Raw genomic sequence first — 23,026 nt, 5'->3', positions numbered from 1 at the left:
TGAAACGCCATAATTACGTTTTTTTGGTCGCTGCGACATTGCATTAAAATGCAATAACGGGCGATCAAAAGAACATATCTGCATCAAAATGGTATCACTAAAAATGCCAGCTCAGCACACAAAAAATAAGTCCTCACCCAACCCCAGATCACAAAAAAATGGAGACGCTATGGGTATCGGAAAATGGCGCATTTTTTAAAATATTTTTTAGCAAAGTTTGGAATTTTTTTTCACCACTTAGATAAAAAATAACCTAGACATGTTTGGTGTCTATGAACTTGTACTGACTGGGAGAATCATATTGACAAGTCAGTTTTAGCATTTAGTGAACCTAGCAAAAAAGCCAAACAAAAAACCCGCATGGGATTGCACTTTTTTGCAATTTCACCGCACTTGGAATTTTTTTCCCATTTTCTAGTACACGTCATGGTAAAACCAATGATGTTGTTCAAAAGTACAACTTGTCCCGCAAAAAATAAGCCCTCACATGGCCATATTGACGGAAAAATAAAAAGTTATGGCTCTGGGAAGGAGGCGAGTGAAAAACAAAAACGGAAAATCCCAGGGTCATGAAGGGGTTAATACCAATTCCCTAATGGTACTGCATCAGCATGAAAAAGGTGGTGTTGACCCAAGAAATTACATCTCAAAACTTTTTTTTAAAATATCTTTATTTAGCTCAATAAACATTCATTGCTGTACAAAAATGCATGCAAAAACGCACCCAAAACGCAGCAAGCAATTACTCAACGTGCGCGCAATGCAATGTGAAATGCCATGCACATAAAGTAAAAATGTATTTTTTATTTAATTTTTTTTTGTTTAGATTTTTTTACTGTTTACATTTCATGCCAAATAACCTGTTAAATGAATTGTAACAGCAGTGTGGATGCCTAATATGTGTAGATTTTTTTCTTTTATTGTTCATTTTTCCCACTGTAGCTAGGTCATTCATAGGAGCCCCAGTTACAGGGGAAAACAATCACTTGCTGTGCCATGCGACACATGCAAAGGTGCGCTGTGTCTTATAGGTCCCAGCGTTTCGGCTATGACAGCAGTGACCTGATGACCATGTGATCGTCAGGTCCTCCAGATTAATTGATGCTTCCATTCACTACATAATACTCACGGAGTGCTCTCTAGCCAATAAAGGAGAATGCAGGAGCGGTAATAAACCGCTTTTCTCTACCCCCAGAAAACCAAGCTGTGTCTGACAGCTGGGGACCAGACCTGTTCCGGCTTGATTGGAGGCGTTTCTTTATGGCCTCTCATTGGGGGACACAGGAACCATGGGTGTATGCTGCTGCCACTAGGAGGCTGACACTATGCACAAAAAAAGTTAGCTCCTCCTCTGCAGTGTACACCCCACCGACTGGCATTATACGCTTCAGTTTAGCTTAGTGTCAGTAGGAGGTGGACACGGGTCTTTCATTAGACCCTTATCTACCTCAATGTGCGTCGTTTTCTTTCAGATTTTTCCGGAGGGATACAGGGTGAACAGTCACACCTGTACTCCCACAATACGGACTATGAGTACGGCGTGTACTGCCACCCCGTATCCTCATAGATCCTTCTGCAGGACCAATAGCCTAGCACACCAGCGTGCTTAGAAGTCCAGTCCTGCATCCGTCCCCCACCCACTCGCCCACCAGAGCCTGTCGGTTGCGGTGACGAGGACGTCCATCAGCTCCCTGGACGTCTCATCCCTTCCAGGTTAGTACCGGCGTGGGATGTTTGAGGTAAGTATTTCCCTCCCAGATCCTCAAAAGGGGGTACCTTATTTAAGGGGTTTTCAGATGCGGGTCATCTTACCTGCAGGGCAGAGGTAAAGCTTTTTTCCTCGAGCATTGGGTCCCTTCTCTTTCAGCCGCCACACCGCTTCCGTGGCTGCGGCCGCCCTGCCCTCTGTTCCGGCGCGGCTGCCTTTTCTGACTACCGCGCCGCTTCTTACTACGTGACCGCGCTGTTCCGGCCGCTCTAACAGCGGCCACCTTGCACCAGCATGGCCTTCTCTGGCCACCGCATCGCCTGCGGCTGCCCGGCTCCGGCCGCTGTATGCGGCCGTTCACTCTTTTCTTCAGTGCGGCGGCTTTGCCAAGCCACTGCATCACTTCGGGTCCCTGCGGCTGCGCTCCTCCGGCCGCTGTTAGCGGCCGTTCATCCTGTGTTCAGCGTGGCGGCTTGCCAGGCTGCCACACCACTTTGGGCCTGCGGCGGCGCTGCTCCGGCCGCGGTGGGCGGCCGCTCAGCTGCCGTGCTGCTTCCTCCCTCCGCAGCCTGTAAGGCTCCCTCTCCGGTCACCTATCTAATTTAGGCCCCGGCTTCTGCCCGGGCCTACTTCTGGTTTTGGACTCCGCCCCCTTTTTTCTCTCATCGGGCGGGCTCTTCTCCCGCCCGACATTTTCACTGCGGCCCGCCTTCTCTCCGCCCACCGGCGCCATCTTGGGACTCCTTCACATGCAGAGTCCTCTCCTCCACAGACATCTGTTGCCACATTTCAGGAGCCAATACCGCGGTCACATCCGCAGATCGGTCCAATTTGCGGCAGGAGCCCATACCACCCTCCTGCCTAAAGGACTTCTTCTCACCAGAGGCCCATCCCATCAAGCCGAACAGCGTCCTCTGGATTCCATTTTTCGTCTGCCGTGAGTAGCTCTGCACTGCAGACTGACACTCCCCTCTGCCCCCCCTGTCCCCTAACCCTCTGGCATTTTCTTCAGGGACCTTTTCACAATGTCTACCTCTAAAAGGGGCCGCTCTCATCTTCCTACTCCTGCAGCAGTCCAATTGTGACCCGCAGTAGCCAGCGGGTCTCAGGAAGCTCCGCCCGAGCCCTCCATTGCAAACCGCAAAAGGTCCAGACAGGAACGCCGGTCTGAGTCCTCTTCCCGCTCCATCTCACCACATGGTCCTTCTCTGCGGTCGACCTCCCTCCGGTCCTCCTCTCCTGAGTCAGACGAGGTGTTCTCTGATGCGCCCTCGGAGGATATTTCGGAGCTGGATTTGAACCAAATAGCTACCATGAGGGATATGGTTCAGAATCTCATTGGAGCGATAAATCAAACCTGTGGCATCAAGGAGTCCGCTACGGAACCCGCAGATCAGGCGGTTTACTTTAGACGGGCTAAACCACCTTCCAAATTTTTCGCTCCTCACCCAGAATTCAAAGAGATTATGACCAGAGAAAGGGAGAACCCGACCAGACGCTTTCAGAGAGGAAAGCGACTTGGCGTTTTATACCCATTTTCTCCGGAGCTCACCACTAATTGGACGGCTTCCCCTTCGGTGGATCCTCCGGTTTCCCGACTGTCCACCAGCACAGTCCTTCCACTGTCCGGCGGAGCATCTCTAAAGGATTCTAACGATAGTCATAGAATCTTTCGCGAAGTCAGCCTTTGAAGCGGCCTCAGCTAGTCTTTGCCCGGCCTTTGCTTCCACTTGGGTTTCAAAATCCATATCCAAGTGGGCCAAACAACTCCGTCAGGGCATTCTGGACGGGGCTCCACCCGGACAGCTGGAGGAACTTGCCAATCAGATTTCTCACGCAGGTGAATATCTGGTCTCCGCCTCCCTGGATGCCGCGTCTTGTGCGGCTCAGGCGTCCAGCAACGCGGTTGCCATCCGCTGGACCGTTTGGCTTAAGGCCTGGCAGGCGGATTTGTCTTCTAAAAAGTCCCTTACCAGCCTGCCTTTTCAGGGGTCTCGTCTCTTTGGTTCTAAGCTGGACCAAATCATCAAGGACGCCACCGGGGGCACAAGTTCTCTTCTTCCCCAGGCCAAACCTTGTCGTCCTAGCCCGTTTCAGGTGGCTGGTCAACCGGTAGAAGTCCTGCCTTATTCCTTATCAGCGCATCATCTTTCTGGGCATGCTCTTCGACACTCATCAGACCAAAGTCTTTCTTCCCAAAGACAAGAGATCCATCCTTCCTCGGGATATACGCTTGCTCCAGGGTCCTCGGCCTCCCTCCTTCCGTTCGGCCATGAATGTTATGGGGAGGATGGTAGCAACATTGGAAGCGATTCCCTTCGCCCAATTTCATTCACGACCCCTTCAACAAGCCTTTCTGTCTCAAGGGAACAGGTCGGTCTTCTCCCTGAATCGTCCGATCCGACTCTCCCTTTGGGTCAAGCGGTCTCTCAAATGGTGGCTGTCGTCACCTCTCATCTCCCAGGGCAGGTCCTTCCTTCCAGTTCACTGGCAAGTGGTGACAACGGACGCCAGCCTACTCGGCTGGGGTGCGGTATTTCGCCACCTGACTGTTCAGGACCGTTGGTCGGCGCAGGAGTCATCTCTGACGATCAATGTCCTCGAGATTTGGGCCATTTTTCTGTCCCTCCGTCACTGGAAAAGGATTCTCAAGGGCCTACCAATCCAATTCCAGATGGACAACGCCACGGCTGTGGCTTATGTCAATCATCAGGGGGGGACTCGGAACTCCTTGGCCCTTGCCGAGGTATCCAAGATCCTCCTCTGGGCAGAGGCAACAGTTCCGGTGATATCCACGGTGCATATCCCCGGCGTGAACAATTGGGCCGCCGTCTTCCTCAGCCGCGAGGGCCTCACGGCAGGAGAATGGTCGTTGCACCAGGAAGTCTTCCATCAGATTTGTCTTCGATGGGGACTCCGGATGTGGACCTCACGGCGTCTCGTACGATCAGGAAGGTCCCTCATTTCGTCTCCAGGTCTCGCGATCCTCTTGCAGTGGGCATCGACGTTCTGGCCATTCCTTGGTCACAGTTCGTGCTGCCCTACCTGTTCCCTCCCCTTCCATTACTTCCCAAACTGTTGAAGAAGATCAAAGTGGAAGGGGTGCTTGTCATTCTGATCGCCCCCCGGATTTTCCCAGGAGAGCTTGGTTCGCGGAGCTCGTCAATCTTCTCGCGGACGCTACCTGGCGCCTTCCAGACAGGCCTCATCTGCTGTCTCCGGGTCCGATCTGCCACCCGAATTCTCGGTCGCTCAGTTTAACGGCGTGGCGGTTGAGACCGCAGTTTTAAGAGCGTCCGGCCCTTCGGACCAGGTGATTCACACCATGATTCAGGCTCGGAAGCCTTCGTCTTCCAGGATCTACTATCGTACCTGGAAAGCTTACTTCCGTTGGTGCGAGTCCAACCGCGTTTCATCTATGTCCTTTTCCCTGCCTCCCATTTTGGCCTTCCTTCAGGCAGGACTGGATTCGGGCCTGGCTCTTAGTTCCCTGAAGGGCCAGGTCTCTGCGCTTTCCATCCTTTTTCAGAAGACTTTAGCTTCCCAACCACAGGTTAAGACCTTCCTTCAAGGAGTGGCCCACGCTGTCCCTCCGTACAAGGCCCCTGTGGATTCATGGGATTTAAACCTGGTACTGGACATTCTGAGGGTTTTCCCCTTTTAGCCCCCAGGGAGATTCAGTCCTATCTTTGAAGGTGGCCTTTCTTGTGGCCATCACTTCTATCCGCCGTGTTTCCGAGTTGACGGCCCTGTCTTGCCGTCCTCCATTCTTGGTCATCCACCAGGACAAGGTGGTCCTCAGGCCTCCGCCTTCCTTCCTAAGGTGGTTTCCACCTTCCAGCTCAACGAGGACATCGTTCTACCTTCCTTTTGTCCAGCTCCCACTCATCCTCTGGAGCGATCGTTGAACAAGCTGGACCTCGTCAGGGCAGTGAGGATCTACCTGGATAGAACGTCCACTTTCCGGAAGACGGATTCTCTTTTCGTCATTCATGATGGCCCGCGCAGAGGCCAACCGGCTTCTAAGGCGACTATTGCTCGCTGGATCAGAACGGCAATTCTGGAGGCTTACCGGATCAAGAACAGAGTGCCCCCTCCTGGGATCAAGGATCACTCTACCCGGGCAGTTGGCGCCTCCTTGGCGGTGCACCACAGAGTTTCCGCCCTACAGCTTTGCAAAGCGGCAACTTGGTCTTCCATTCACACGTTCGCCAAATTTTACAAGGTCCATACCTACGCTTCGGCGGACGCCAGCCTAGGCAGAATGATCTTGCAGGCAGCAGTGGTGAGTCCTCTGACCTGATGGAAGTCTGTTTTTCCCGCCCTAGGGACTGCTTTTGGACACCCCATGGTTCCTGTGTCCCCCAATGAGAGGCGATAAAGAAAACAGGATTTTTGGTTGCTTACCGTAAAATATGTTGGAGCCTCCATTGGGGGACACAGCTCCCTCCCAATGTTTCTCAGTTTCTGTTGTTCTATATTCTATGACTGTTCTAACGTTTACAGTTCTCAAGTTTGTGGTTATGGTTTTTCAACCTTATTTATCTCCTACTGCTTTCTCACTAACTGAAGCGTATAATGCCAGTCGGTGGGGTGTACACTGCAGAGGAGGAGCTAACTTTCTTTGTGCATAGTGTCAGCCTCCTATTGGCAGCAGCATACACCCATGGTTCCTGTGTCCCCCAATGGAGGCTCCAAGAAACAGATTTTACGGTAAGCAACCAAAAATCCTGTTTTTAATGCCACTCTGTAAATTTACAGCACCAATAGGCTAAAGCCTCAAATAAACTCCGAACTTGGTTGTTATCTTGTTAAAAAGTGTATATGTTACACAAGTAAGAAAACGGATATGACCAAAAACGTATACGCTTTTGTGCTTCCGTTATTGGTAGAGTTCAGGTTTCTGGATTTTGAACCCCTGAAGCCCCATAATATACAACTGGAACTGACTTGTAAGATGGTGTCATGTAGATATACATGGAAAATCTACTGATCCTGGGATTTACAGTTTGGAAAGCAGGAAACGCTCTCCTGTCTGTAGTTATGTCCTTTGTTTAAATTAGCACAGAGATGTACAGAACCACGTGTCCATGAATCAATTTCACGCAGCAGGTCTGATGTCTGACAGGGCTAGTCCCAGATGTTTCCTGACACTTTATTGTGAAAATTGATCCAAAATTATTTAGCAATTAGTGTAATAAGTCTCATTTAATGTTTTAAGCTTGTGGGCAAGGCACCTTCCTGCCAGAAAGGAATGCTCTAGAATTGACCACCCTTTAATCGTACATCTCGACACATTGAGCAACGTACAGAATGTTTATTAAGGCTTATACCCAATTGCTTGTATTCTTGCAAAAAGTCATTTGATTAATGGAAAGGTTGGTAAAGTAAGGCTTCTTTCACACTTCCGTCGGTACTCGGCCGTCACAAAGCATCGGCGCGATGTACCGACGGACGTTGGTGAAATTGTGCCAAACGTGAGCAGCGGAAGCAGTTTTTCAACGCGTCCGCTGCCCATTCTAAAGTCCCGGGGAGGAGATAGCGATCTCCGCCCAGGCATGCACAGTCCAAATTGCAGGATGCAACGTACAAAAAAAGTTCCCTTGAACGTTTTTTCGAAACGACGGGCCGCCAAAACCCAACGCATCCAGTGGATGACGCATGCAACGTATGGTCATACGTCGCTAATGCAAGTCTATGGGGAAAAAACGCATCCTGCGGGCAACTTTGCAGGATGCGTTTTTTCTCCAAAATGACGCATTGCGACGGTGGCCAAACAACGAAAGTGTGAAAGAAGCCTAAGTCAGGCAGTGTGATCAACATTTTTAAAGAAAAGTACGATCTGGAATGTAGCCAAGTACAAGAGTGTGCAACCGTACAACAGACACAGCCGTATTCCCACCCTATGGGGAGCTCTGCACGCCTGCATGTTTCGCACTATTGTTATTGACTTTCATGGGGCGTGGTGACCCAAGAGAGATTGGACTAATTGCATTTCTGGCGTATTTTTCTTGATCCTATTTTTCAGCTGGATCCTGGGAAATCGTTACCTTCTCCAAATGACCTGAAAAGAAAAATTCTCATCAAGAACAAACGTCTAAAGCCTGAAGTGGAAAAAAGTATGTGCTCATATATCCTTTCTTTCCATTGGTACCACAAACACTGTACCATGATAACTGTTTGGTTAAATTAATACGCAACTCTACAAAACCACTGTGGATCACTGGTATAAATAGAAGTGACACTAGTGAATTATTTTCTGCGGGAAAAATGAAAAAATCCACATTAAAGCTCAGCACCAGCTTGGCTTAAAAATAAGCAAATTCCATGGGGCTGAGAATAATTCCCTAATGTATTGTCATTAGTCAAATCACAAATCATAAGTGCCGGACAGCTCCTGGGAAATCAGATGTCTTGTGGTTGTTCTTAGCTCCTATCAGATTGTATCTGTGATCTTGCTAATGACTGTATATATGTTCTGTTATGTGTATAACCATAAACTAAGTATACTGCTCATTTAGAAAATAAATTACCAAAATATTAATTTTCATGATAATTACTGCAATATTATTAAATAAACAGAATATATCATATAATAATGGGAAAAAAAAGTCGCAATCAGACCCTAAAAAAAGTACCTCTCGCCACATCAAAAGTGTCCAGTTTTTGCTATTATTTCATTCCTTCTGCTCCTCACGTAATTATTCCAATTTTTTTTTTTTTTTTTAATCTGCAATACAGTTTCACAGTTATCGGCTTTTTTATTTGATGCTAATTAGGGATAAGCAGACCTGTGGATGTTCTGGTTCTGGTACCTAACCTGAACTTTAGTCCAAAGCTTGGTTCAGGTACCAGAACAAACTTGAACCGGAACCTGAACCCCATTAAAATAATGGAGACCTGAATTTTGGATCTGGAAAAAATTCCCTCTCTCCAATGGACGTAATCCGGAACGCCAAACTTTGCAAAGGACTTGGGAGAAGTCCATGTTCTGCGTTTACCACCGGGTAGTAACTCTCCGGTATGAACCCCGAACTTTTAGTTTGGGTTTGCTCATCTCTAGTGCTAATCTTTATGGTCTTTACCAAGGGAGTGTCTCATGTGCCTTAATATTACACCGTTACCTATGCCCCTTAGTAAAGACCATAAAATTAGGAACAAATAGAAAAGAGTCAAAACAATTCAAAATTAGGAAGGAAATCTAATATACGGTAAATAGGAAATATATATATGTACACATACCAAATAGAAAAGACCCTTATCTGTGGAAACATATGGCAATTTTTAAAAAAAGACACATAGTAAAATCCTCAGCAGAGCACCGGGATTAAACTAAGAGTGAATACACTTTTGACTTGTTAGCAGGCCTTTATTAAAGGGAATCTGTCAGTTGAATCAACCCTCCTAAGCCGTCTATATGGACATGTAGTGTCATAGGTTTACCGCGATGGAGAGGAGCCAGAAGACTACAGCATCTGATTTCTCCTACTCCCGCACTGTTTAGAAGCACTTCACCTTCATATTAAACGGGGCAGGTTTATTTTAGCAGTGCAGGGGTTAATCTGCTCAGTTGCAAGCTTTCCTGCATTAAGGCTCTTAGCTGTTCACTGTTAGCCATTCCCATCTATATAATCTTGGTTCACCCATCTTGCTACAGTATATCTGTCTTATGCTTTCCTGCACTTATTTATATTTTTTTATCTGTTTTTCAATATATTTTTTTAATTTTTTTTTTATCTGAATATATTTATGGCTTGCATTCATATCTGCTAGATTGTACCATATAATTAATAGGACATTAACTTCAAGCATAAATAGTAAAGTCTGAACTAACGCAAACCTGAAAAAAATATTTTGCGTCCTATTACCCTCTCATCGTTTACATTTTATTACAGTCACCTAAGTGTGCGATGCAGATGCAACATTTAACATTTTTAATATTATTATTTGCTTTACTGCATGGCCTTATACAATTGTCATCTGTGCCAATAGAACAACTGGAGGCTTTAAAAAGTGTGATGGAGGCCGGGGAGACGGTGGCTCCTGCTAGTATCCTTGAAGATGACATTGAGGAAGAAATTGAAAATGGTATTTATAACTCACTTAACACATTGTGTGACAGTGTTGTTTGGGGTTTTTTTTGCAGTTTTTTTTTGTTTTGTTTTGCTACAATGTCTGAAAGCAGGAAGTTTTCTTTCTGTATTCAGGCCATTGCAATGCAAACTTGTTATGGCTGGATGAAGTCATGGACTTTCTAAAGTCTGATGGGAAGGAGGAACATAATTTGAACCCTCCCATCAATCCTATTGAGCTGGTCCCTGCTAATAGTGATCCATTGGTCAACAGCAGGCATTAGATCACTATTATTTGTGATCATAGTAGAATCCTAGAATCTTAGAGTTGGAAGGGTCCTCCAGGGTCATCGTGTCCAACCCCCTCCTCAATGCAGGATTCATTAAACCATATCAGACAGATGTCTGTCCAGCCTCTGTTTGAAGACTTCCATTGAAGGAGAACTCACCACCTCTCGTGGCAGCCTGCTCCACTCATTGATCACCCTCACTGTCAAAATGAGAATAAAGCTGAATCCTCTGCAGTGTGACAGCTCTTGAGATATGTGTAGACAGCTATTAAGTCTCCTGTCAGTCTTCTTTTTTGCAAGCTAAACATTTCCAATTCCTGATATGACATGGTTTGCAGACCGGTCACCATTCTGGTCGATCTTCTCTGAACTTGCTCCAGTTTGTTCATGTCTTTTTTAAAATGTGGTGCCCAAATGTAGTGTTTGGCGCACAGAGGAATGATCGGATTACACAGCTATCCCAGTTTCCTCGAGACATAAGAAATAAAAATATAGAATGAAATAAAAATAATAAAATAGTAAAAACTGAAAAATGTAAAGATAAACAATACAACAAAATACAGGGTCACCGTTTCTGGTTTGTCAAGGACCAGACCAGTTGGATGAAACATGTAGGTGGGCTGCGCTGCTGGAGGAATACAATTCTTCAACAATGATGATGATAAAAAGGTTTTTTATTCACAACACGTTTCGATGCCGTAGCGGCTTCTTTATAAAGTGAAAAAAATATGTCAGGACAGGACCATGAAGCAGAGACCAGCAATGACAGCTATATAAGTGTTGTAAGGAGATCTGCGGGGATTAGGGAGGATGAGTATAACTTTTATTATTTAAAAATTGTAAAAAAAATATTATTCCCTGGAACATTCCTTTAAGTAATGTCTTTGTTCTTCTATGTCAGCCGATCAGGAGGAGGAAGCACACCCCGAATACAAGTTTGGAAGTGAGCTCTCAGCTGACGACCTCAGTCAAAAAGAGGCTACGGCAAACAGCACGAAAAAGGTAATGTTCTATTTTTTACTAGTTGTTTTCTTTTTGTTATTACAGTGCAGTCATAGAGGTAAAACCTGGTTATTGCTGGATGACCCATCCTAGGTCTAATACTGTCATGGCTTTATGGCAACATTGGAAAATACTCTTAGTTCCTCTCTTCCACACAGTACAATTTAGTGCTGCAACCAATCCTGCGATTTTCCTGCTCTCGCAATAAACTGAAGCCGCCCATTCACTTGATATGGCTGTCCATCATCTCTCTGTACATTACAGCCAGGGCCTCACCATGCAAGGAGAAACATTGAGCAGAATGCAGCCTTTACCAGCGCCACTTCATTCCCAGGATGCACAGTAGCATTACGTTTACTTGCACAATAATTAAGTTCTATTTACATAAATTCAGAAGTCTCTTTAATTTATAGTGAAACTGTCACTATGATTGTCCTAGTGCTATGAGTATGCTATTCTCATGAAGGTGTACTCAGGGGCACAACAACAGCGGTTGCCGCTGTAACCAAACCCTTTGGTTAAGGGGCCCTCGAACGCATAGTCAGCTGAAGTGTATTGCAGTGCACGGACCTATCGGGACTATGCATTATGCTACATGGATGACTATGGGCTGTGCATAATACTACATGGATGACTATGGGCTGTGCATTATGCTACATGGATGACTATGGGCTGTGCATTATACTACATGGATGACTATGGGCTGTGCATTATGCTACATGGATGACTATGGGCTGTGCATTATACTACATGGATGACTATGGGCTGTGCATTACACTACATGGATGACTATGGGCTGTGCATTATACTACATTGATGACTATGGGCTGTGCATTATGCTACATGGATGACTATGGGCTGTGCATTATACTACATGGATGACTATGGGCTGTGCATTATACTACATGGATGACTATGGGCTGTGCATTATGCTACATGGATGACTATGGGCTGTGCATTATACTACATGGATGACTATGGGCTGTGCATTACACTACATGGATGACTATGGGCTGTGCATTATAATACATGGATGACTATGGGCTGTGCATTATGCTACATGGATGACTATGGGCTGTGCATTATACTACATGGATGACTATGGGCTGTGCATTATACTACATGGATGACTATGGGCTGTGCATTATACTACATGGACGACTATGGGCTGTGCATTATGCTACATGGATGACTATGGGCTGTGTATTATACTACATGTATGACAATGAGCTGTGCATTATACTACATGGATGACTATGGGCTGTGCATTATGCTACATGGATGACTATGGGCTGTGCATTATTCTACATGGATGACTATGGGTTGTTTATTATATAACATTTATATTTATGGGCTGTACATTATACTGTATGGAGGACTATGATATGTGCATATGACTATAGGCTGCAGATTATACTACATGGATAACTATGGGGGGCGCATTATACTGTATGGAGGACTATTGCCTGGGAATTATATTTTATGGAGGACTATGGGCTGTGCATTGTTCTATATGAAGGACTATGTGATGAGCACTATATTATGTGGAGGACTATGGGATGCATTATACTATATGGAGGACTATGTGATGAGCACTATATTATATGGAGGACTATGGGATGCATTATACTATATGGAGGACTATGAGGGGTGCATTATACTATAGGAAGCAATATGGACTGTGCATTGTACTATAGGGAGGACTATGGGGAGTGCATTATACGTCTGCTTTGAGGCCCCTTGACTTCTATGTCTCCCCTGGTGAGTGTAATGGTTTATTTTTTTATACATCACATAACAGCGTCAGAATTGGGGACATGTGGCAGGATGGGGGATATATATGTAAAAGGATGGGGCCAAAGATAAGGGACATACACCAGGATGAGGGACATTAAACTGAGAATGAAGGGCACATATATATACCAGGATGAGGGACATATATAGTAGGATGGTGGACGTTATGTATATATATATATATATATATATATATATACATATATATATATATATATTTATTGTACGTGATCAGGATGGGAGTGCCTCGGTCGAAATCTGGCATTGGGGCCCATCAGACTCTAGTTACAACACTGGGTATAATAGTTGGTATATTATTTGCATCCATTAAAAAGCCCATACAGCATCTAAAAAGTAAGACCATCCTAATTTTTGGCAATGCAGGGCGGATCACATGATCACTTTTTAATCTCATGAATCGATTGTGGACATGAAAATAAGCTACTTTGTTATACATCTTATCAGAGAAATCATAATTCTACTTGTGGTTCTTTTTTTAGGTCATTGAAGATCCTGAACAAGAAAACAATAACAAAAAGGTGGGAATAAAGCAATTGTGTGGTTCTCCTCCCTTTTCTTTCAGGAAGCCCATACACATTTAATAAACCTTCAAATGGAAATGGCCAATTGTGACCGTAGTTACTGATCGTCAACTGGTTACACGATGGTCAACGATAATTAATTTTGACGAGCAAGCGTTCCTCATCACTCACAACCAGTCAGACATATTGGATTTCTTCAGGTTCATGATGGGCACTGGTGGCATCGTTGGCCGATAAATTCCAGTATTCGCTGCTGTGATTTGCCCATTTCTAACCAATATGTATGGATTTAAGACTTCAAGGCCACGTTCACACGTTCAGTATTTGGTCAGTATTTAACATCAGTATTTGTAAGCCAAAACCAGGAGTGGAACAATCAGAGGAAAAGTGTAATAGAAGCACGTCATCATTTTTTACCCATTGCTGGTTTTGGCTTTCAAAAACGGAGGTAAAAAACTCACCAAATACTCAACATGTATACATGGCCATAATTCATCTGGGGCGCTTAAGCATTTAATAAGCGGCTTTGCAGAAGTGGACAACCCCTTGACACTGTTTCAGCACTGTCATAAGTGCACTGTTATCATCCAGATCCTGGTGTTTTTCTACAAACACGTGTAGCTGCACCTTTGAAGACAGTTCAGATGTAAAAGATGATAATTTAGCTCCACACATGTCCCAGTGATAAAACTGGGCTGAGCTCAGAGTATAAGGATAAGGATTGTGAGAGATTGGGCTTTTATACTTTGCAGATGTTGAAGCTGTGGCTATGGGTCCTGTATGTAGCAGGATAGATGAGGATATGAGCAGGAGTGATGATGGTGTACCCCCATGTCATTTTAGGGCGCAATAACTGCAGATGATGAACAAGCGTGGATGGCGAATTATAAGTACGTAGGCGCCACAACCAACATACATCCGTTTTTATCCACAATGATCAACTATGCGCAGCCAGTAAAATTTCAAGGTTTCAAGGTGGCAGAAGGTAAGACACAAGCCATACCCTATACACTATGTCTTTATATAAGATGTTTCCATGCAGCGACGCTCAGGTCAGGGAGCGCTTTTCTCAAATCATGTCTTCGAAAATCACCCTTAATCTTCCTGAATTAGAGGACCAGAATAAGAAATTGGAGCAGCCCTGTAATCTGGGGATAATTAATGCTGGTCAAGAGTTGCAGGCAGTTTCTACATTATAATGGGAATATTTGTCACACCGCCATGTGGCCAATGTCACCAGGGGCAGGGTGACAGCTGTAGTGCACAGCCCTCGCTCCACCCTAATGTCAGACATGAGGCGCAAGGTGACAGCTGTAGTACATAGTCCTCACTCCTCCTCTCCAATGACAGACATTAGGGGCAGGGTGACAGCTGTAGTGCACAGCCCTCGCTCCACTTTAATGACAGATATCAGGTGCAGGGTGACAGCTGTAGTACATAGTCCTCACTCCTCCACTCCCATGACAGATATCAGGTGCAGGGTGACAGCGGTAATACACAGACCCTGGTCCACCCCAATGTCAGACATCGGAGGCAGGGTGACAGCTGTAGTGCACAGTCCTCGTTCCACCCCAGTGACAGACATCAGAGGCAGGGTGACAGCTGTAGTGCACAGTCCTCATTCCACCCCAGTGACAGACATCAGAGGCAGGGTGACAGCTGTAGTGCACAGTCCTCGTTCCACCCCAGTGACAGACATCAGAGGCAGGGTGACAGCTGTAGTACACAGTCCTCACTCCAACCCAGTGGCAGACATCAGGGACAGGGTGACAGCTGTAGTGCACAGTCCTCGTTCCACCCCAGTGACAGACATCAGAGGCAGGGTGACCTCTGTAGTGCACAGTCCTCATTCCACCCCAATGACAGACATCAGAGGCAGGGTGACAGCTGTAGTGCACAGTCCTCGTTCCACCCCAGTGACAGACATCAGAGGCAGGGTGACAGCTGTAGTGCACAGTCCTCGTTCCACCCCAGTGACAGACATCAGAGGCAGGGTGACAGCTGTAGTGCACAGTCCTCGTTCCACCCCAGTGACAGACATCAGAGGCAGGGTGACAGCTGTAGTGCACAGTCCTCGTTCCACCCCAGTGACAGACATCAGAGGCAGGGTGACAGCTGTAGTGCACAGTCCTCGTTCCACCCCAGTGACAGACATCAGAGGCAGGGTGACAGCAGTAGTGCACAGTCCTCGTTCCACCCCAGTGACAGACATCAGAGGCAGGGTGACAGCTGTAGTGCACAGTCCTCGTTCCACCCCAGTGACAGACATCAGAGGCAGGGTGACAGCTGTAGTGCACAGTCCTCGTTCCACCCCAGTGACAGACATCAGAGGCAGGGTGACAGCTGTAGTGCACAGTCCTCGTTCCACCCCAATGACAGACATCAGGGGCTGGGTGACAGCGGTAGTGCACAGTCCTCGCTCCACCCCAATGACAGACATCAGGGACAGGGTGACAGCTGTAGTGCACAGTCCTCACTCCAACCCAGTGGCAGACATCAGGGACAGGGTGACAGCTGTAGTGCACAGTCCTCGTTCCACCCCAATGACAGACATCAGGGGCTGGGTGACAGCTGTAGTGCACAGACCTCGTTCCACCCCAGTGACAGACATCAGAGGCAGGGTGACAATTGCCTGCTAACCCTTCCTAACAGTGGAGGTTGGCACCCTAGGAGATACGATTGTTTTGGCGCCCCCACTCAACGACGGCTGTCCCAGAATAGCCCTAATAGGCCCCCCAACTATAGGCGGGAATACAATAGGCATAATAAAGAGATAAATGGATAGAAATATTAAATGTCAATCATTTTATGCACCAATCCACTCCTAGTCTAAATATCAAATTACAATTATCTTATGGTTTGATGTAATGAAAAAATCATATAACCACAAAAAACACCTAAAACATTCCCTTAACTAGATGCTTTCTTATGAGGTAAGAGGGCAATTCAAATATAAAGCCATAACAGCATTAATATTGTCCCCCTCAAACAAAAAATAAATAATCTACAAATGAGAAGTGGATCGCGTACTCTCTATACATTTTGATCAGGAACAGCCAAATTTATCTATAATAGTTTTTGACCATAAACAAGAATACATCGGGGATTTTAACCCCTATTTAGCTTCAGCCTCTACCCGTTTCCCCGTCTTAGCGGTTCATCAGGAGGCCCAGTAAAGAACCTAACAGTGCCGCAGATGTGAGGTGTCCGGATGAAAAGGTATGCACAATCCTCGCTCCACCCCAATGTCAGACATCGGGGGCAGAGTAACAGCTGTAGTACACAGCCCTCGCTCCACCCCAATGTCAGACATCAGGGGCCGGGTGACAGCTGTAGTGCACAGTCTTTTCTCCACCCCAGTGTAAGACATCGGAGGCAGGGTGACAGCTGTAGTACACAACCCTCGCTCCACCCCAATGTCAGATATCAGGGGCAGGGTGACAGCTGTAGTACACAGCCCTCGCTCCACCCCAATGTCAGACATCAGGGGCAGGGTGACAGCTATAGTGCACAGTCCTTGCTCCACCCCAGTGTCAGACATCAGGGGCAGGGTGACAGCTGTAGTGCACAGTCCTTGCTCCACCCCATTGTCAGATATCAGGCTCAGGGTGACAGCTGTAGTGCACTGTCCTCACTTCACCCCAATGTCAGACATCGGGGGCAGGGTGACAGCTGTAGAGCACAGTCCTTGCTCCACACCAATGTCAGACATGAGGGGCATGGTGACAGCTGTAGTACACAGTCCTTGCTCCACCTCAATGTCAGACATCGGGGGCAGGGTGACAGCTGTAGTGCACAGTCCTTGCTCCATCCCAATGTCAGACATCAGGGGCAGGGTGACAGCTGTAGTGCATAGTCTTTTCTCCACCCCAGTGTAAGACATCGGGGGCAGGGTGACAGCTGTAGTACACAACCCTCGCTCCACCCCAATGTCAGATATCAGGGGCAGGGTGACAGCTGTAGTACACAGCCCTCGCTCCACCCCAATGTCAGACATCAGGGGCAGGGTGACAGCTATAGTGCACAGTCCTTGCTCCACCCCAGTGTCAGACATCAGGGGCAGGGTGACAGCTGTAGTGCACAGTCCTTGCTCCACCCCATTGTCAGATATCAGGCTCAGGGTGACAGCTGTAGTGCACTGTCCTCACTTCACCCCAATGTCAGACATCGGGAGCAGGGTGACAGCTGTAGAGCACAGTCCTTGCTCCACCCCAATGTCAGACATGAGGGGCAGGGTGACAGCTGTAGTACACAGTCCTTTCTCCACCCCAGTGTCAGACATCGGTGGCAGGGTGACAGCTGTAGTACACAGCCCTCAATCCACCCCAATGTCAGACATCAGGGGCAGGGTGACAGCTGTAGTGCACAGTCTTTTCTCCACCCCAGTGTAAGACATCGGGGGCAGGGTGACAGCTGTAGTACACAACCCTCGCTCCACCCCAATTTCAGATATCAGGGGCAGGGTGACAGCTGTAGTACACAGCCCTCGCTCCACCCCAATGTCAGACATCAGGGGCAGGGTGACAGCTATAGTGCACAGTCTTTGCTCCACCCCAGTGTCAGACATCAGGTGCAGGGTGACAGCTGTAGTGCACAGTCCTTGCTCCACCCCATTGTCAGATATCAGGCTCAGGGTGACAGCTGTAGTGCACTGTCCTCACTTCACCCCAATGTCAGACATCGGGAGCAGGGTGACAGCTGTAGAGCACAGTCCTTGCTCCACCCCAATGTCAGACATGAGGGGCAGGGTGACAGCTGTAGTACACAGTCCTTGCTCCACCTCAATGTCAGACATCGGGGGCAGGGTGACAGCTGTAGTGCACAGTCCTTGCTCCATCCCAATGTCAGACAACAGGCTCAGGGTGACAGCTGTAGTGCACAGTCCTCACTTCACCCCAATGTCAGACATCGGGAGCAGGGTGACAGCTGTAGAGCGCAGTCCTTGCTCCACCCCAATGTCAGACATCAGGGGCAGGGTGACAGCTGTAGTGCACAGTCCTTACTCCACCCCATTGTCAGATATCAGGTTCAGGTTGACAGCTGTAGTGCACAGTCCTCACTTCACCCCAATGTCAGACATCGGGAGCAGGGTGGCAGCTGTAGTGCACAGTCCTTGCTCCACCCCATTGTCAGATATCAGGCTCAGGGTGACAGCTGTAGTACACAGTCCTTGCTCCACACCAATGTCAGACATCAGGCTCAGGGTGACAGCTGTAGTGCACAGTCCTCACTTCACCCCAATGCCAGACATCAGGGGCAGGGTGACAGCTGTAGTGCATAATAGTCCTTGCTCCACCCCATTGTCAGATATCAGGCTCAAGGTGACAGCTGTAGTGCACAGTCCTCACTCCACGCCAATGTCAGACATCGGGGGCAGGGTGACAGCTGTAGTGCACAGTCCTCACTTCACCCTAGTTTCAGACAGCAGGGGCAGGGTGACAGCTGTAGTGCACAGTCCTCACTCCCGCCAATGTCAGACATCGGAGGCAGGGTGACAGCTGTAGTGCACAGTCCTCACTCCCCGCCAATGTCAGACATCGGAGGCAGGGTGACAGCTGTAGTGCAGGGTGACAGCTGTAGTGCACAGTCCTCACTCCACCCCAATGTCAGACATCGGGGGCAGGGTGACAGCTGTAGTGCACAGTCCTCACTTCACCCTAGTTTCAGACAGCAGGGGCAGGGTGACAGCTGTAGTGCACAGTCCTCACTCCCGCCAATGTCAGACATCGGAGGCAGGGTGACAGCTGTAGTGCACAGTCCTCACTCCCCGCCAATGTCAGACATCGGAGGCAGGGTGACAGCTGTAGTGCAGGGTGACAGCTGTAGTGCACAGTCCTCACTCCACCCCAATGTCAGACATCGGGGGCAGGGTGACAGCTGTAGTGCACACTCCTCACTCCACGTCAATGTCAGACATAAGGGGCAGGGTGACAGCTGTAGTGCAATGTCCTTGCTTCACCCCAATTTCAGAGATCAGGCGATCCTGGGTTTTCCAGCCTTTAACACTTATATTGCTGCAATCAATTCTTATAGTTGTATTTTAAAGTGAAGTCTGAAAGGAACCAATCACATAAAGGAAATTCCTGTGACAACAGGATCCGGTCCTGTATTTTGTAGTAGTAGAGGAAATGCAGTAGGAACGTCCCCTGATGGATGCTGTGGTACGCACCTTATACCAATTTATCAATAGGCAATTAAACTACCAAAATCCCCCCCCCATTAAAACTTTTTTTATTCTTTAATTGTTTATTTATGCCACAAATGATTATATAACATTTGACATTGCAAACCGACACCGCAGTGATAATAAAACATCATGTTACAATAACATGACATGGCGTGAAATATGTGGAAATACACGTTAACCCTCAAAAAAATAATTAAGGGGAATTAGTAAAATAAATGAGGTTCTTCAAAAAACTGATTTGTCTCGCTAATTTTCCCTTTATTAGGGAAAGAAAGATCTAGGGAAGATTAGAAGAAAGCAAGAAAGATTAGATAGGAAAAAATGGGGAGAGAGGGGAGGGAAGAATTGGTAAGGAGATCGTAATAGGCAATTACCCAACCTCAGTCAGGAAGTTCTCACCCATTAATACTAGTAAGAATTAACTTTTAAATCAGTAAAACCTCAAAAAAGACAAAAAGCTAAAAAAAGGGAGCAAGACGCGAGCCTAATTAATTTTATAATGTATATATACAGCTCTGACAAAAATTAAGAGACCACTGCTAAATGTTCAGTTTGTCTGATTTTTCTCTTTATAGATATATTTTTTAGTAAAATGTAAATTGTTCTTTTATTCTATAAACTACTGATAACATGTCTCCGAAGTTCCAAGCAATAAATTTTGTTTTTACTTTCTAAAAATGAGAAATGGTCAAAATAACAAAAAAATGCATTGCTTGCAGACCTCAAATAATTAAAAAAAAAAACAAAACAAGTTCATAATAATTTAGAAACAACAATACTCATGTTTTAACTCAGGAAGAGTTCAGAAATCAATATTTTGAGGAATAACCATGATTTTTAATCACAGCTTTCATGTGTCTTGGCATGCTTTCCACCAGTCTTTCACACTGCTCCGGGCGCAAAAATATAAGCAGTTCTTCTTTGTTTGATGGCTTGTGACTATCCTTCATCCTCTTGATTATATTCCAGAGGTTTTCACTGGGGTTCAGGTCTGGAGATTGGACTGCCCATGACAGGGATTTGATGTGATGGTCCTTCATCCACACATTGATTGACCTAGCTGTGTGGCATGGCGCATTGTGCTGCTGAAAAACCAGTCCTCAGAGTTTGGGAACATTGCCTGAGCAGAAGGAATCGACTGTTTTTCCAGGATAACCTTGTATGCAGCTTGATTCATACGTCCTTCACAAAGAACAACCTGCCCAATTCCAGCCTTGCTGAAGCAATTTATTTTTTTGTTATTTTGACCATTTCTCATTTTCAGAAGAAAAAAAATACAAAATGTATTACTTGGAAATTTGGAGACATGTTGTCAGTACACCATGCTCCAAATTATTATGCAAATGATATTTTTCTTAGATTTTCCTAAGTGATTGGTGCAAATGACAGTCAGTCTAATAAAAGTCATCACCCGTTAGAGTATACATCGAATTTTATTGAAGAAACCTCCCAATAATAACAGTATAATCTCCAAAATGAAGAAAAAATCTAAATGCACTGTTCCAAATTATTAGGCACAGTAGAATTTCTAAACATTTGATATGTTTTAAAGAACTGAAAATGCTCATTTGTGGAATTTGCAGCATTATGAGGTCACATTCACTGAAAAAAAGCTATTTACTGTAACTCCAAAACATCCTAACAGGCCAAGTTACATGTTAACATAGGACCCTTCTTTGATATCACCTTCACAATTCTTGCATCCATTGAACTTGTTAGTTTTTGGAGAGTTTCTGCTTGTATTTCTTTGCATGAAGTCAGAATAGCCTCCCAGAGCTGCTGTTTTGATGTGAACTGCCTCCCACCCTCATAGATCTTTTGCTTGATGATACTCCAAAGGTTCTCTATAGGGTTGAGGTCAGGGGAAGATGGTGGCCACACCATGAGTTTATCTCCTTTTATACCCATAGCAGCCAATGACTCAGAGGTATTCCTTGCAGCATGAGATGGTGCATTGTCATGCATGAAGATGATTTTGCTCCTGAAGACACATTTCTGCTTTTTATACCATGGAAGAAAGTTGTCAGTCAGAAACTCTATGTACTTTGCAGAGGTCATTTTCACACCTTCAGGAACCTTAAAGGGCCCCACCCAGCTGATTCCGCATGATTCCGGCCCAAAACATGACTCCTCCACCTCCTTGCTGACGTCGCAGCCTTGTTGGGACATGGTGGCCATCCACCAACCATCCACTACTCCATCCATCTGGACCATCCAGGGTTGCTCGACACTCATCAGTAAACAAGACTGTTTGAAAATTTGTCTTCATGTATGTCTGGGCCCACTGCAACCGTTTCTGCTTGTGAACACTGTTTAGGGGTGGCCGAATAGTAGGTTTATGCACCACAGCAAGCCTTTGAAGGATCCTACACCTTGAGGTTCGAGGGATTCCAGAGGCACCAGCAGCTTCAAATAACTGTTTGCTGCTTTGTAATGGTATTTTGGCAGCTGATCTCTTAATCCAATGAATTTGTCTGGCAGAAACCTAACCTTCCTCATTATGCCTTTATCTGCATGAACTCTGTCTGTGCTCTCTTTCAGTCACAAATCTCTTCACAGTATGATGATCACTCTTAAGTTTTCGGGAAATATCTAATGTTTTCATACTTTGTCCAAGGCATTGCACTATTTGACGCTTTTCAGCAGCAGAGATCCTTTTTTATTTCCCATATTGCTTGAAACCTGTGGCCTGCTTAATAATGTGGAACATCATTTTTAAGTAGTTTTCCTTTAATTACAATCACCTGGAAAACTAATTATCACATGTGTTTAAGATTGATTTCAGTGATCCATTGAGCCCTGAGACACAATACCATCCACGAGTTTATTTGAAAAACAAAACAATTAAATCTTTATGACACTTAAATCCAATTTGCATAATAATTTGGAACACAGGTAGTTTATAGAATAAAAGAACAATTTACATTTTACTCAAAAATATACCTATAAAGAGAAAAATCAGACAAACTGAAAATTTTGCAGTGGTCTCTTTTGCCAGAGCTGTATGTACTACAGCTGCACTTAGCAAAGAAGACACCAGATGGCGATACTGGCACAATATTTCCGTAACCGCGGATTTTCCTTTATTTACAGCAATTTTTCGTCTTGCAGAAATTCATTTAAAGTTTTATTGTGAACCTATTAATGCACCTCTATTTTTATAGCTCTATTTATGTGTTTCAATTAATAGTTCTTTGTGTTATTCATGTCATATCTGTCTTTTCCTCGACTGATGTAGTGTAAAATGAGTGCAGCTTTTCATAGTGCGAAGCCCCATTACCGCCTGATAAAGCCACGGATAAGGTGAAACCCGTCAGGGAGGCTATTCAATATTTAATCTTTAAAGTCCGGACTCGAGAACCCGGAAATAATTAACTGCTAAGCTATTGCATGTGAGTACTGAAGCCTACCAGTACAGGTCCTTCTAAAAA

The 23,026-nt window shown here is 45.9% G+C and overlaps 1 protein-coding gene across 7 annotated transcripts in view; it reads left to right on the top strand.

Annotated features, from left to right (window-relative positions):
* Positions 1-23,026, top strand: part of PLCB4 (phospholipase C beta 4) — a 400,742-nt gene that overhangs the window by 294,254 nt on the left and 83,462 nt on the right. For all 7 annotated transcript variants that reach the window (XM_069768811.1, XM_069768812.1, XM_069768808.1 and 4 more), the window contains 5 exons: positions 7,737-7,827; positions 9,701-9,796; positions 10,972-11,072; positions 13,367-13,405; positions 14,252-14,393. In XM_069768811.1, coding sequence (XP_069624912.1) covers positions 7,737-7,827; positions 9,701-9,796; positions 10,972-11,072; positions 13,367-13,405; positions 14,252-14,393 — 469 coding nt within the window. The remainder of the gene's footprint in view (positions 1-7,736; positions 7,828-9,700; positions 9,797-10,971; positions 11,073-13,366; positions 13,406-14,251; positions 14,394-23,026) is intronic.

The sequence above is a fragment of the Ranitomeya imitator genome, chromosome 5 (assembly GCF_032444005.1).
Source record: "Ranitomeya imitator isolate aRanImi1 chromosome 5, aRanImi1.pri, whole genome shotgun sequence".
Taxonomy (NCBI): Eukaryota; Metazoa; Chordata; class Amphibia; order Anura; family Dendrobatidae; genus Ranitomeya; species Ranitomeya imitator.
This window is presented reverse-complemented; position numbering and strand designations above follow the sequence as displayed.